Source organism: Coptis chinensis, chromosome 8, assembly GCF_015680905.1.
Source record: "Coptis chinensis isolate HL-2020 chromosome 8, ASM1568090v1, whole genome shotgun sequence".
NCBI lineage: Eukaryota > Viridiplantae > Streptophyta > Magnoliopsida > Ranunculales > Ranunculaceae > Coptis > Coptis chinensis.
In genome coordinates this window covers 5,747,018-5,760,399 of record NC_141463.1, presented here as the reverse complement: position 1 = coordinate 5,760,399, position 13,382 = coordinate 5,747,018, and the positions used below count along the sequence as shown (strand labels likewise).

General features: G+C 34.6%; 1 protein-coding gene across 3 annotated transcripts; it reads right to left on the bottom strand.

The window, feature by feature from the left end:
* Positions 1-889: 889 nt before the first annotated feature.
* Positions 890-5,325, bottom strand: LOC147479539 (caffeoylshikimate esterase-like). 3 transcript variants are annotated; one of them, XM_086577402.1, is made up of 9 exons: positions 4,895-5,325; positions 4,754-4,783; positions 4,542-4,671; positions 4,298-4,444; positions 4,062-4,192; positions 2,968-3,111; positions 2,255-2,353; positions 1,880-2,106; positions 890-1,251 (listed from the first exon to the last, which is right to left on the bottom strand). In XM_086577402.1, the coding sequence occupies exons 1-8, from the start codon at positions 5,192-5,194 to the stop codon at positions 1,888-1,890; spliced, it is 1,200 nt and encodes a 399-aa protein (XP_086433528.1). In that variant the 5' UTR covers positions 5,195-5,325; the 3' UTR covers positions 890-1,251; positions 1,880-1,887. The 3 variants fall into 3 exon arrangements, with proteins under 3 accessions (XP_086433528.1, XP_086433526.1, XP_086433527.1); XM_086577400.1 differs by having other exon boundaries at positions 938-1,251; positions 4,062-4,201; positions 4,895-5,296; XM_086577401.1 differs by lacking the exon at positions 890-1,251 and having other exon boundaries at positions 1,761-2,106; positions 4,895-5,297.
* Positions 5,326-13,382: the final 8,057 nt, after the last annotated feature.

Sequence of the window (13,382 nt, the reverse complement as noted above, 5' to 3'; positions counted from 1 at the left end):
TTCATCCCCTTACATAATATATGCTCTTACATAATATGCTCGAGTAGTTGACTCTTAAATGTGCGTTGCAGCTGAATTGACCCATCGAATTTAACAGCCTTACAATGAAACTGGCCTAGCTAACGCCTTCAGCTTAATTACATCGTTGTTATGCATTTAATTAAAAAGTTTAATTTTTCTTTCGCTAATAAAATGGAACTGATCAATCTCTCTTTCCACTTCATTGACAGAAGGAAAAAGGAAAAAGGAAAAATGACCAATTTTAAAGTTCTTGCAGCATTACTAATCTCAGTAGTTTTACTTTCTTCAGCATCCAATGCACTTGCACTGGAGGAGATGCCTATCGTTATACCAGCGCCAACGGCGAGAAATTTGATAGCGTGCTACCAAAACTGCTCGACACCTTGGACGCAACCAACTGCGGCCCCTACGCCAATCGACTATAATAAACATTCTTTGTTGTGTGAATGCAAAAACAAGTGCAGAACAACTTACAATCTACCAAAGAGAGGGTGCTATCCTCCACTGGACGTCAAACCCCATTGAAGGTTGAAGCGAAGCTGGCCGACATGACTTTCTCCAGATTTTTCATTAGATTAAGCAATCTTTCAAGCCATAATTCTATATTGAATTATAACTACAAAATAAAGTTTGCATACCTCTTTTGTATGAACCCAAAGTGAATTCCAATGGAATTTCTCTTCAGCGGTTTTTTAATGTTATACTCTTAAGGATTTTTTGAACTGCAGTCCAAAACTCCAAATTAAGAAAATGATGAGTCATGTCGCTTTTAAGTTTCACGAGTTGCGCATATAACTGCCCTCGGAAACTCCTTCCCACATAAATCGAACTTAATTTGTACTTTGTAGTCAGTAATCAAGAAGAAGTATTTTATGAAATATTTTCTGTGTTATTGGAAGAATATATTATTAAGTGCTACCTTGAAAACACTGTTTTAATTCATGCCCTCTAAATTTGCAGTTTTAGCTTCGTTCATTTCACACATTATGCGTTGCTGCGTGTGGTCTATAAATAGCATAACGTAACTCCGATTCTCGAAGATGAACACCTTACTTTATGCATTCAGAAGGTTGCTTCAAAATTCTGCTTCCTCGGATAACGCATATTAGAAAAGGGAAGTAGACGTATAAACTACGAAGTACAAACTAAAAGTAATGCTTTCTCAACCTTCGGGGATGATGGAACGAAATGCAAAGCATTTGCTATTTGTTTTTCATTGATCACCATCATCTGCATCAGCAGAACAGAGAGAAAGAATTAAAGCAGCAAAAATGACTAAAGTAATTCCAGGCATTACTGCTCTCTATGGTTTTACTTTCATTTGTATGTGAGAAGCAACCTTACCATAAATTACTGCATGCAGAGGGAGGTGCCTTAAATCATATCACATACTTACATGCATCGGGTTAAAATGACACCGGAGTCCCCCCTCCATTATTTGCAAGCATGCTACGGTTGCTACCAGGGGGCCGCACATTATCTCCAGAGCCACTACCCGCCCTTAAGAATGGCTATGTCAACTTACGCAGCTGGCCAGCTCTAAAAGTTGAAAGAAAAAAAATTTTGTGCCTTGCTTTCTAATAGAAATTAAATGTGTAGCAATTTTTTTTTTCTGGGCCAACTGACTAGATACCAGAGACAAACGCGTAACGGTGTACGAGAGATAGGATATTATATAGGAATGGAAACGAAAAGAAAAAACAAAATCACATAAAAGAAAACTTGAATGGGAAACCAGATTAGGTAAAGACTCCAGAAAACTATTGATACCTTAATTGATAGGCATAAATGAGACAAGCAAAAAGCACAGAACCAGTTCATATTACAACAACACAATAGACATAGGTTATATGATCACCTCTATTTCTACTGAACCGTGCATCGAGAATCAAGCCATGAGACAATATCATCTAGGACCGTATATATCCTTTCATCAGGCTCCCCTTCAAGAATACAGTGGCACCCTTCTGGATAGATTTTTAATGTCTTGTCCGTACTACAAGCCTTCTCGTAAAGGAACTTGCTCACCAAGGGATCAGTCACCTTGTCTGCAGCTCCATGGATAACTAGCAATGGAGATGAAACCTGGAAAGCATGTATGAATTGAAGTCAACGGTGGTACAAAAATAGCCACTTTTCTGATGAAATAGGAAAGCCACTCAGTGACCATTGCTATAAAATTGAATGTACATATGAAAGGATCTACTGTAGCTACATTATGAACAGAGACTACCTTGTGCACCTGTGACTCAATCTCTTTAGTAGCCTTCAGAAGTTCCATTGCAGTCTTTAATCGCATTTGATCAGAGTATGATATTACATTGTAGGCAGCCTGAGCACAATATTATTATACTATTAACAAAGAATCATTTCATAGGAAAACAAAACTGAAATAAGGAAAAAAAGACAAAGAGAGAAATAATTTAGACTCTAGAGTGGACAGTGGTGAGTCTTATACGCGATAATTTTGAAGTGGACAACTAGTCAAATTTATATATATATATATATAGGATCTGGCAGTAAAATTTGTCTTTCCACTAACATGATGTATGCCTTGTTGCTGTTACATGGATGTAAGATCATTTTCAGAAGAGTGAAAATAATTTGGGATCACAACTTTTAACATAATAAGAACAACCAATTATGGTTTGGTTTTATGATTTTAAAAAATCACAAAGAACAGCAATCTGATTCAGATGCCTTTAGTCAACCAAACAAGGAAGAATGCTCAGGTTTGTTGGAGATCATATGATAAAACCATACCATGGAAGACAATGACTTACAAGATATAAGATAAGAGTCACTAAGTGCAAACAAGCATCAAAGCAGAAAAATATAGGCCTAAAGAAAACAATGAGATTTGTATACAAAATATGAAGATTTTTCAAACAAGGCAATGGGATTTTTAATTTTTCCTACTACTATCAGCAACAAAGATATACCAACCATTTTCTTTTTCCTGGTTTCGGTTTCTCTGAAAGCGAGTTCCCCTAAATCTGTATCTGGGACAAGCTTTGCTTCTGGTAGAAAACTTGACATTACTGACAAGACCTGTAAAATGGCTGGTGCAGGTATCACATCCTCTGAAATCTTAACCAGAACACAATGTCAGTGAAGTTCCATTAATGGACTCAGTAATGGGATAATTAAATAAAAAAGTCGTGCATTCTGCTGCTTGAACTAGTAGGATGGAGTTACTTAGATGATATGAACCAACTTCTTAAAGGGGAGTTCAGGAAAACCAAAATGTACGAGCTGAATATATTATTAAATAGAAAATTTTTAAATGGTGGCAGGGTATTTTTAATCCAATTTCTTTTCTTGTTTGGAGAGTGAAAAAAGAAATTATTACATTAACGAAAATAGCCATAGAACTTGTTCTTTTGTACATTAACCATTCAAGGTAGGAACAACAAACTTGAACAACAGGGGATTTAAAAAGTCTCTCTATAGTCAATCTCAGTGGTTCCAAAGCGAAACAGTAAAATCATCTCCATCCACCTACGATACTCTGTATCATAGAGAGGACCTAAACCTATCTAATTATCCGATTACGTGACGTTACTTGGAAAAAAAAAAAAAAAGAGGACAAATCATTGATAATGGAGAAGTAGTTAATAAAGTTCTTTGAACGATTACTGGCCAATTCATAAAGCATCTAATGAAGAGTATGCAGCAGTTAAAAGTTATATTATCGAAAAAAAAAACAGTTAAAAGTTAAAGAATGAACTGAACCCAAATACTGCATGTAAACTTTTATGCTTTGTAGAATGAAAATTACAAGTTTTTACTTGATTAGATTAGAAGAAAAGGAAACTAATGACACTACATTGAGGATTCCATGTTGTTCAAATTTTTACTTTTTACAAAGGTCTATACATAGTTTTGCAAGTTTCTATTTGTTATGTGAAGAGCAATCATAACAAATAAAAAGGAAGTACCACTAGACCTTAATTCAGAGTAATTTCATCTGAATGTAAGGAAGATTTCGAGAAGAGTTTATGACCATCAAAATGCTAGTAACAGATTAGTGGGCTTACTTTACACATTGGGGCTACTAGAACTACACCATCCCATTCACTAGGGCGTTTTAGATGAGCCTTTAGCGCAACAGCTCCTCCCATTGATTGTCCTAATAAAAACCGAGGTAATTTGCTTGCTTCTGATTTTCCTGCAAAAACTGATCATACAAAAATGTAAGATAAATATTGATCAACTATGACATAATGTGACACTCCTTATTAAGGCTCAACAATGATCATGACCAATGACATACCTTTTATGTTCCTATAACGCTCGATTACATTATCGACTAATTCATCAAAGCTTGGTATGTAACCGTGTAACCCTTCAGATAGGCCAAAACCCGGATGATCAATAGCATAAATTGCATATCCAGACAACGCAATTATCTTGGCAATCCCTGAAGCACTAATGCCCACATATCATATATAAATTCTCCATTACAAGCTTTATCAATTAAAAGTACACTTACAGGAAAACAATAAAAATTTACGCACCTTCAAAGAAAAATGTGCATGTATCACCATACCCATGGCAGAAACAAACAACACCCTTAATTCTAACACCCCTTTTAGGCATCCAGCTTTTACAGAAAATCTCCAAACCTTTTGAGTTTCTTTCATACCACTAAAAAATTGACAAAACTTACCTTCTGAGTACATTAAACTTAAAAAGCAAAAACACCGAACTCTTTAACTTAGTTTCTTACCTCCATTGTTCTGATCCCCAAAGGAGCTAACTACAAAACAAAACAAAAAACACAAGTACAAACTTAGAATATAAGAAGTTGAACTAATACAAAGTGGGGGGAAAAAAAAGAGGAAACTCATTATGATCAAGTGAAGCAAACCTTAAACAAGGGGTGATCAAGCTCCTGCTGAACTTTAATAAAAGCAGATCGAACTTGCCGTCGAGCTGGAGCAAAATCCAGGTTCTGAGAAGCAATTAAGTTCATTTCTTCACTCACACCATCAATCTTCTTTGCATTTCTCTTCGCGACAACGACAAGTTTTCGAGCTGGATGAATTGGTTTTGTACTTAATCTATGTTGAGGAAAAATGGGTAGTTGTCGGAATCTTGAATATCCGACGGGATCATAAAAATTCCGGCTAGACATATGAGTTGGTTGGTGAGTGTGAGAAAGTTTCATGATGGGGACAGAAAGTGTACAGTGGGAGAGAAGTCCAAAAAACTAAAGATTTGGATTACTGAAACTGTTGTGGAATCTTATTTTTATTACGGGACCTCATACTTTAGTCCAAAATACCTGATTAATGATTATAGAGATTCTAGAGTACGCTGGATGCGCTGGATTTTCATATCTTTGACTATGTGGGGCAGTACATACGCACTTTTTGCTGATAAGAGGGCCCAGATTTTAGAGCACACGTACAGTCTGCTCAAGTTTTCTCATGAAAAACACGTTGTGGCAACTGGCAAGCGATTCAGTCGTACCAACGTGTGAGAAACGTTTTCATATCAAGTGTGAATTTTTACTGCATTTCCTTCCTAACTGCTCCATTGACCCTGCATTTCCTATTGCCCTGATGCCCTCTGTATGGTCCTTCACTTCCTAAAATATGAATGTTGAACAACAATCATCCAGGTGGTACACGTAATTGATTGGGGGCGTTCAGGCAGGGCCGGCCCTGAGATTTGAGAGGCCCTAGGCGAGTTCTCAAAGTGGGGCCTTAAGCTTTAACAAAAGAAAGAAAGAAGAAAATTATATAGGCAAAAAAAAAAATTGTTATTTATTTTGAAAGTAGGAGAAATGAAATCTAACCCCACCAAGTCACAAACTAATTACATCAAGTAAAATATCATCGAAAATTTCCCCGCCTGGTTTTAGTGCAAAATCGGTTATTACATTTGCATAGTCAAGCTAGCCAAAGCTTTTTTCAATAGATAGCATAGCTAATCCATTTAATCTATCTTGCGACATGGTCGATCGAAGGTAAGACTTAATCATCTTCAACTTTGAAAAGCTCCTCTGGAAGCAACCGTGAACTATAGTTAATAATATTCTATAAGCAATCCACGATTTGGAAAGCAACTAGCCCTTAAGTTCAAATGGTTTAGTACTTCAATTGCTTTGTCATCATCCGTAAAATTTCTTTCAAGAGTTGCAATTCCAAAAATAACTCTATCCCGTCAATATCGTAAATGTTGTCATGTTTTAAACTCGCTAAGTTGTCACAAGAAGCCTTTAAACTATCTCTGCCTATAGACTTCAACTTCTCCAAATTAAACAAGAACCCAAAATGTTTCTCATATACTTGAAATGTTCAAACCTACTCTTAAGAGAAGAAATAGCTTGGTCAACAATAAAAATGAAGTAGTTGACTCTAAATGATTCTTGACCGAATGTGGCACCTCTTTATCCGCATTTTCATCAAATTGTCTCTTTCTACTTAATGATACGTTTTTCACGAAAAAATAGGCTCAATTTGCATAGCACTTGCAACTTCTTTAGCTTCTATCATTGCTTCTTCAAACCGGTTTCTCTACTTTTCAAAAAAAGAAATCAACCTTTGCGGTTCACTAATAGCGACATCAATCTGCATATCTTGGTTTGTAAGAGTTTGCTAACAACATTAACACCATTCAATATCGTGTGCCAAACAATCATACCAATCAAGAACTCAAAATTCTCAATATCATGTGTGGCTAGAGACTCCAGACTTCATTCTTAGTCTTGGATCATCACTAGTATCCATTAATTCAACTAAAACATCTCTTATCGTGGAGCTTGACTTCTAATCGCTTTAACACTTTCCACACACTTCCCCAACGTGTTTGTGACAATGCCTTCAAAGTAAGATTGGGACCTCTTTTCACATGTTCTTTGAAAACTTCCCACCGTTTTGTAGAAGAAGAAAACAATGTATATACACGTTGCACCACTCAAAAAGGACACGACTTTAGAGCAAGAGTTAGCCCGTATCACACAATGCAAGATTTAGACTATGGCAACCACATGGCATTATAAAAGCTCTAGGATTTATTTCGAGCAATCTTTTTATGCGCCTTTGTGTTTGCCTTTCATATTAGATCCATTGTCATAGCCTTGTCCCCTTACATCATTAATATCAAGTTGAAGAGTGCTTAATAAACTCATTAAAGAGTCCCAAACCCGATGTAACCCACCTTCATAAATTCTAAAAGAACTCTTCAATCTTAATCTGGATTTGTTGAGACATCCACACAAATATCACCAAATGACATTTGTTCTTCATGGCTTACATCCGAGTGCAATCAAGAATAACTGAAAAGTACTTAGCCGCTTTAATTTTCTTAAGAATTGCATTTTTCACCTACGCAAAAAAAAATTATGATAACTCTTATAGTAATAGAATGTCACGGATTATCTACCCAAAAAAAATGCATTAATAACGCCACCGCTAACATCTGAATTAGTTCATTCAATGTTGTGGCCAAGATAATGATAGTGAATTTCATGACTTTCAATACGTTGGATGTGCTCTTGCAATATTGGATCAAATTCTGCAATCATTTCAATCATGCTCAAAAAAATGCGTTGTTTTCTTCCTTAATCTTCTCATTGTCCCCGTCGAAATGCCAAAGTATTTTTAGCAAGAGCTTTCACAAGAGCAAGTATCCTCAATAATAGTTGTCTCCAATGTTCTTTTTTCTCGATTGATTTGTTTGCTGCACACTCTTATCGATTGTTTCATTCTTTTCCTAACCTATTTTCTAACTCACACCAACTATTCAAGTGTCTTTTTGCTTAGCACTTTGTTCATGTTTTGAAGCTTTTCACCAAGATTTTTCCAATTTGAACATCCTTCACTATCCAATTGAGAAAGCCTTCCTCGTTGCTTGAATAACTTACAAAAAACCGACGGGAATGAGAATAAACAAGCCACTTCCGATCCCCGCTTCAAACCATTATCCATACGCCGCGTTGTAGTGAAAGGTTGAAAAATGTCTACCTTCATCATCTCTAGGAAAATCAGTAATATTGTCTCTTATTGGACCTTTTTCGACCAAGAAATCCCTATATTTCTGATCAATCTTATCCCAATTTCTTTGGATCAAAATAGTTTTCGGTCCATATTCTCCATTCTCATTCATAGCTTCATTAGGTTCTTCTTGACTTTCAATATTCATTGTCTCTTCATCTTCAAAGATTTACTCTCTCTCTTCTAATTCAACATTATTCATCTCCTCTTACTTCAACATTTGATCTTTCTTCAAATTCATCATTCCCCCTCTCGTCATGTTCCATATTCACTATATTTTCAAGCTCCTCATGCGCAACATCTTCATTAGAAGTCTCTATTTGTCCACTAGTAGAAAGAAATTTAAGAATACTTCCCGCCTGAGATTGAGCGAGTTCTTCTTGTTTTTGCTTCTTTTTTCTCTTAGCACTACCCGATGGATATTTTCTAGCGCTACTCATGATACTAACCACTCAACAGAATTTCTGAACAACAAAGACTAGCAAGTCAGACAACTAGCTTAGAATACTTTTCAAACTTTTGAGTCATTCAAAATATAGCATACATAAAACGAAAAATTCAATCAAATTCATGTAAGATTATTGCTATGAAAAATTCAATCAAATTCATATAAGATTATTGCTACAAACAATTCAATCAAATTCATCCAATTTAAAAAGAAAAACAATAAATTGAGAATTGAGAAGGATTAAGGGAACATACAAAGCATGTATATTGGGAGCACCTCTGCTAGCGTAGTAGTCTTGTTTGTAACTCCTCAAAGACTAGGTTCTCTCTTCTATTTATTTTTTTTAGTTTCTCTGTTTCTTTTAAACTAACCTTAAACCCTTAGTTTTTTAAAATAGAAAATACCCGAAATAGGAAACCTCCAGGAGACCGAATATAACCGTAAGTTTTGAATTAGTTTTGTTTTTTTGGTGACCGAATATTGGGGCTTAAATCGGTTAGGTCAATTGGTTTTGGGTCAATCTAATATTTGGGCTTTTATTTCTTTAAATCGGTTGGGTCAATCTAATATTTGGATATAGGCTTTATTAGATAGTGGGTGGAGAATTAGGGGCCTTTTTTTTTGTCAACAAGTGGGGGGGGCCTAGTTGGCCTTGCCCTGCACCGGCGTTGCTCGTTGCTAAGTTATGAGGGTAGCAGGGTAATTTTATAGGATAAAGGATTAAAGGGTATTGTGGACATTTCCGTTGCCTTAAGAACAGTCACTAATGACCAATCACATCCATGACAATTTGACTACTTTGTACGTGGAGGGATTTATTTTTGCTGCAATGTTTAGAATGCTTAGTTTGCTTCCAGCCCAACCAAAACACGACATGTGTACGTCCAACAATCCAAAACTTAAGTCAGAAAATTAGTACAGTTCTATAATAATAAACTAGCTTTTGAACCCGTCCTACGAACATGTATCATTATATTAAATTATTCTAAAAAATATTAGCAACTATTCATAGCTATGAGATATGAAAATTATATTAATCATTTGTTTAAATTTTTTTACACCACTCTCTATCAAACGAAAGCACCAAATTTTAGTAAAACCCGTTGATTTATTTTGATTGTTATGTTTAATAATAGAAGTTTGATTGAAATTTTGTGAGAATGCTCAATGTGGCGAAGATGATATTGAAGCTACTTAAATAGCAAGACATTCTGAATCATAATAAAATAATTATAATAAGTACTACTTAAAATGCAAAACTATACTTGTCGAGATATTATATTCTCCCTATATATAATACAACTATATTTCGAGGTTAGTTCAATGCATTTGCATCAAGTTTCTAATTTTACGTTAATTATTCTTTGATGCTAGTTCAATGTATGTAGTTGGATCTAGTTTCCGATTTTCCATTAATTATTCTTTGAGGTTAATTCAATGTAGTTGTATCAAGTTTTTGATTTCCCGTTAATTATTATTTGAGGTTAGTTTAGTGCAGTTGCACCAAGTTTATGATTTTCCGTTAGTTATTCATTAAAATTAATTCAGTGCAGTTCTATCTAGTTTTCAATGTTTCGTTAATGACTCTTTGATATTAGTTAATTGCATTTGCATTAAGGTTCCAATTTTCTGTTAATTATTCTTTGAGGTTAGTTTAATACATCTCAGATCCAGGTTCGATTTCCGTTAATTACTTTTCGAAGTTAGTTCGCATCTAGTTTCCAATCAATTTCCGATTTTTTATGCTTTGAGGGTAGTTCGATGTAGTTACATCCGGTTTTCGATTTCTAGTTAACTATTCTTTAAGGTTATTTTAATGCATTTGCATTCAGTTTATGATTTTCCGTTAAATATTCATCAAGGATATTGCATCCAATTTATGATTTCCCGGCCTGTTAGTTAATATATGATTTTAGTTTAATGCAGTTACATCCAGTTTTCTATTTTCCGTTAATTATTCTTTGAGGTTAGTTCAATGCAGTTGCATCAAATTTATGATTTCCCGTTAATTATTCATTGAAGTTAGTTCAGTGCATTTGCATCCATTTTTTTATGTTTCTATATTCGTTAATTAGTCTTTAGATTAGTTCATTATATTTGCATACAACTTTCAATTTTTCATTTATAACTCTTTAAGGTAGTTCAATACATCTGCATCTAGTTTATGATTTATGATTATTTATGCTTTGAGATTTTAATTAGTTCGATGCAATTTCATCCGATTTCTGATTTCCCGTTAACTATTCTTTGAGGTTATTTTAATGTATTTGCATGTAGTTTCTGATTTCCCACCAATTATTCTATGAGGTTAGTTCAATACAGTTGTGTTTGGTTTTTGATTTCCTGTTAATTATATTTTGAGGTTAGTTCAATGCATTTGCATCCAGTTTCTGATTCATCATTAATTATTATTTGAGGTTTGTTTGATGCATTTTTGCATACCGTTTCCGATTTACAGTTAAATATTTTTCAAGTATTTGCATCCAATTTCTAATTTTTCATTAGTTATTCTCTGACGTTAATTTAATACAGTTGCATCCAGTTTCCGATTTCTAATTAATTACTTTTTGAGTTTAGTTTATTGCATTTGCATAAAGTTTTAAATTTCCCGTTAATTACTCTTTGAGCTCAGTTCAATGTATTTGAATCCAGTTTTTTATTTCCTTTTAATTATCCAATGTAGTGTGATACCAACTTTCTACTTATCCATATGTAGTGTCCTTGCAAACATGACATAAAAATAAATTATGCTTGATTTACTATATTAGATCATCAAACATTATCCAGTTTCCGATTTTCCGTTAATTATTCTTTAAATTATATACCTGACTCACTATGTGAGATCTTCAAAGATTATCTACGAACGGGTCCTATTATATTAATTATTCTGAAAAATATATTCAACTATATATGCATAACTATTATATACAGATATTATATACAGATATTTAGAATAACACTTGGAGCTATAATGTAGGAAAAGCTCATCTATTTTTTTAATAGGAAATAATTACATGATTTTTTTGGATTCTAATTATAATTGTTTAAGTGACATTAAAAAGGTTTTTCTAAATTATTAATAAAAGAGAGCTTGTTCTAATATTAGCAAGGGAAATTGGGGATAATTATATAATTTAAGTGATATTAGGGAGGTTTTTTTAAATTATTAATAAATAGGGGGTTTGTTCTAATATTTGTGAGGGAGGTGTTTCGAAATTTAGCAACTATAGATTAATAAATAATTAAGATTTGGATTTTTTTTTCCGTAATTAGTCTTAGAGTTTAGAAAAAGTTGGAGACTCTGTAAAACCTTGAAAAATAGAGCCAAGAGGGTATAGCTATAATATATATCTAAGGACTCTCCATTTTACCCTTGCTATCCACATCTCCCACCACCATCACCTCTTCTTTTTTTTTTTTTCTTTTATGTCGGCTCTGTTTGACGGCAAGAAAAAATAGCCCACTCTTCAATTTCTAGAATTTTAATCGAAAAAGTTTGAGTTTTGAATATAATATTTGATAAAAGAAAGTTCAATTTCTTAAAACCAAATTGTATACGTTGAGGGGATGCAAATGAAGAATCACCAAAAGAAATGAAATGGGGTGGGAGTGGTTTTGGGAAAGACAAAGCTACCAGTTTATTTAAAATCATTTTGTGGTATGTTTGGTACTTAGATGGTTTTTGGGGGTCAGTTTGGTAATTGTATTTGGCTAGGTTTTTGTTTTTGGGAAAGTGGATGGGTATGTTTTAGTTATGCACATGGCGCCTTCCCATAGGTAAGAAGCAAACTAGGCATAACAAAATTGCAACAAAAATGGCCTCCATGTGTAAGTGACTAATCAAAAGACTGGTAAGGACGACTGGTTAGGTGTGGAACTTCATACAAGCATTAGAAGACCCTAATGCAACTTACTATAGATTTACATAAAAATCTGGCATGGAACTTCATCCATGGCCACAGGAGCAGATCCAAGGGGGCGGTGGTGGATTCCATCACATCCAACTTTTCAGTCGAAACAAAAAATACTAGTTATAATAGTGTATAATTTACCCCCAAAAAAAATATTTGTAGTGTATGTTAGTTGTAGCAGCTCCCCTTGAGTGGCAATCCTGGATCCGCCCCTACATGGCCACATGATGTAACTTTAATTTTTCTTTCCTTAATTTTTTTAAAATTTTAATGCAAAATTATCCTTTAGCAAAAAATATATATAACTGGGTAAGGTAGGCATTGACATGCCCTCAAAAAGGCTAAAGGTAGAGGTGGAAATTTTACACAAAGCCCGGCCCTTTAAAAATGGCCCAATCCTTAAAAAGTGGGCCCCAACATGAACACTTGGGCTGAACTGGGCCGAATTTACATATTAAGGGCTTTGTACTTGTATACTAAACCCAAAGCCCAGCCCGAATCTGGAATTTGGAGACCTTAATCAATTGGGCCGGGCCAGTTTGGACTCCATCACATATAGCAACAATACGGCTCTTGGTAGTAACTTCTTGAAGAAATCCAATGATATGAATATATGATGGAGATCAGCTAAAGTGGGAGCATAAAATGAGCAAACCTTTGGAGACTGCTAAGGAGACGTTGGAAGAAAATAAAGCTAAGCATGAGGAATTTTACAAGCAGTTGGCCGGAGATCAAACTCGAAAATACACTTGAGCTGATTTCCAAGGCAAATATGTCTACTGGAATGTATCAAACTCTTTTGGACAGGTTGTAAGAGGTGAGCTAAGGGAATGCACATGCAAACGTAAATTTATTTTAGATAGTGAAATCAACTAATACCGAACTTTTTTGTACTGCCTGATTTCCATATGAAGTCACTGAAACCGTTTGGTCTCTGAAACTGTTAGGTTTTTTAGATGACCGGAGACTTGTATAATGCAAACTGTTGTACTAAAA

Coding starts and splice junctions, on each gene's coding strand:
- LOC147479539 (XM_086577400.1), bottom strand. CDS start 5,194: ATGAAACTTTCTCACACTCACCAACCAACTCATATGTCTAGCCGGAAT. Junction 4,784..4,894: donor TTGATCACCCCTTGTTTAAG/GTTTGCTTCACT, acceptor TTTGTTTTGTAG/TTAGCTCCTTTGGGGATCAG. Junction 2,354..2,967: donor AAACCAGGAAAAAGAAAATG/GTTGGTATATCT, acceptor TATTGTGCTCAG/GCTGCCTACAATGTAATATC.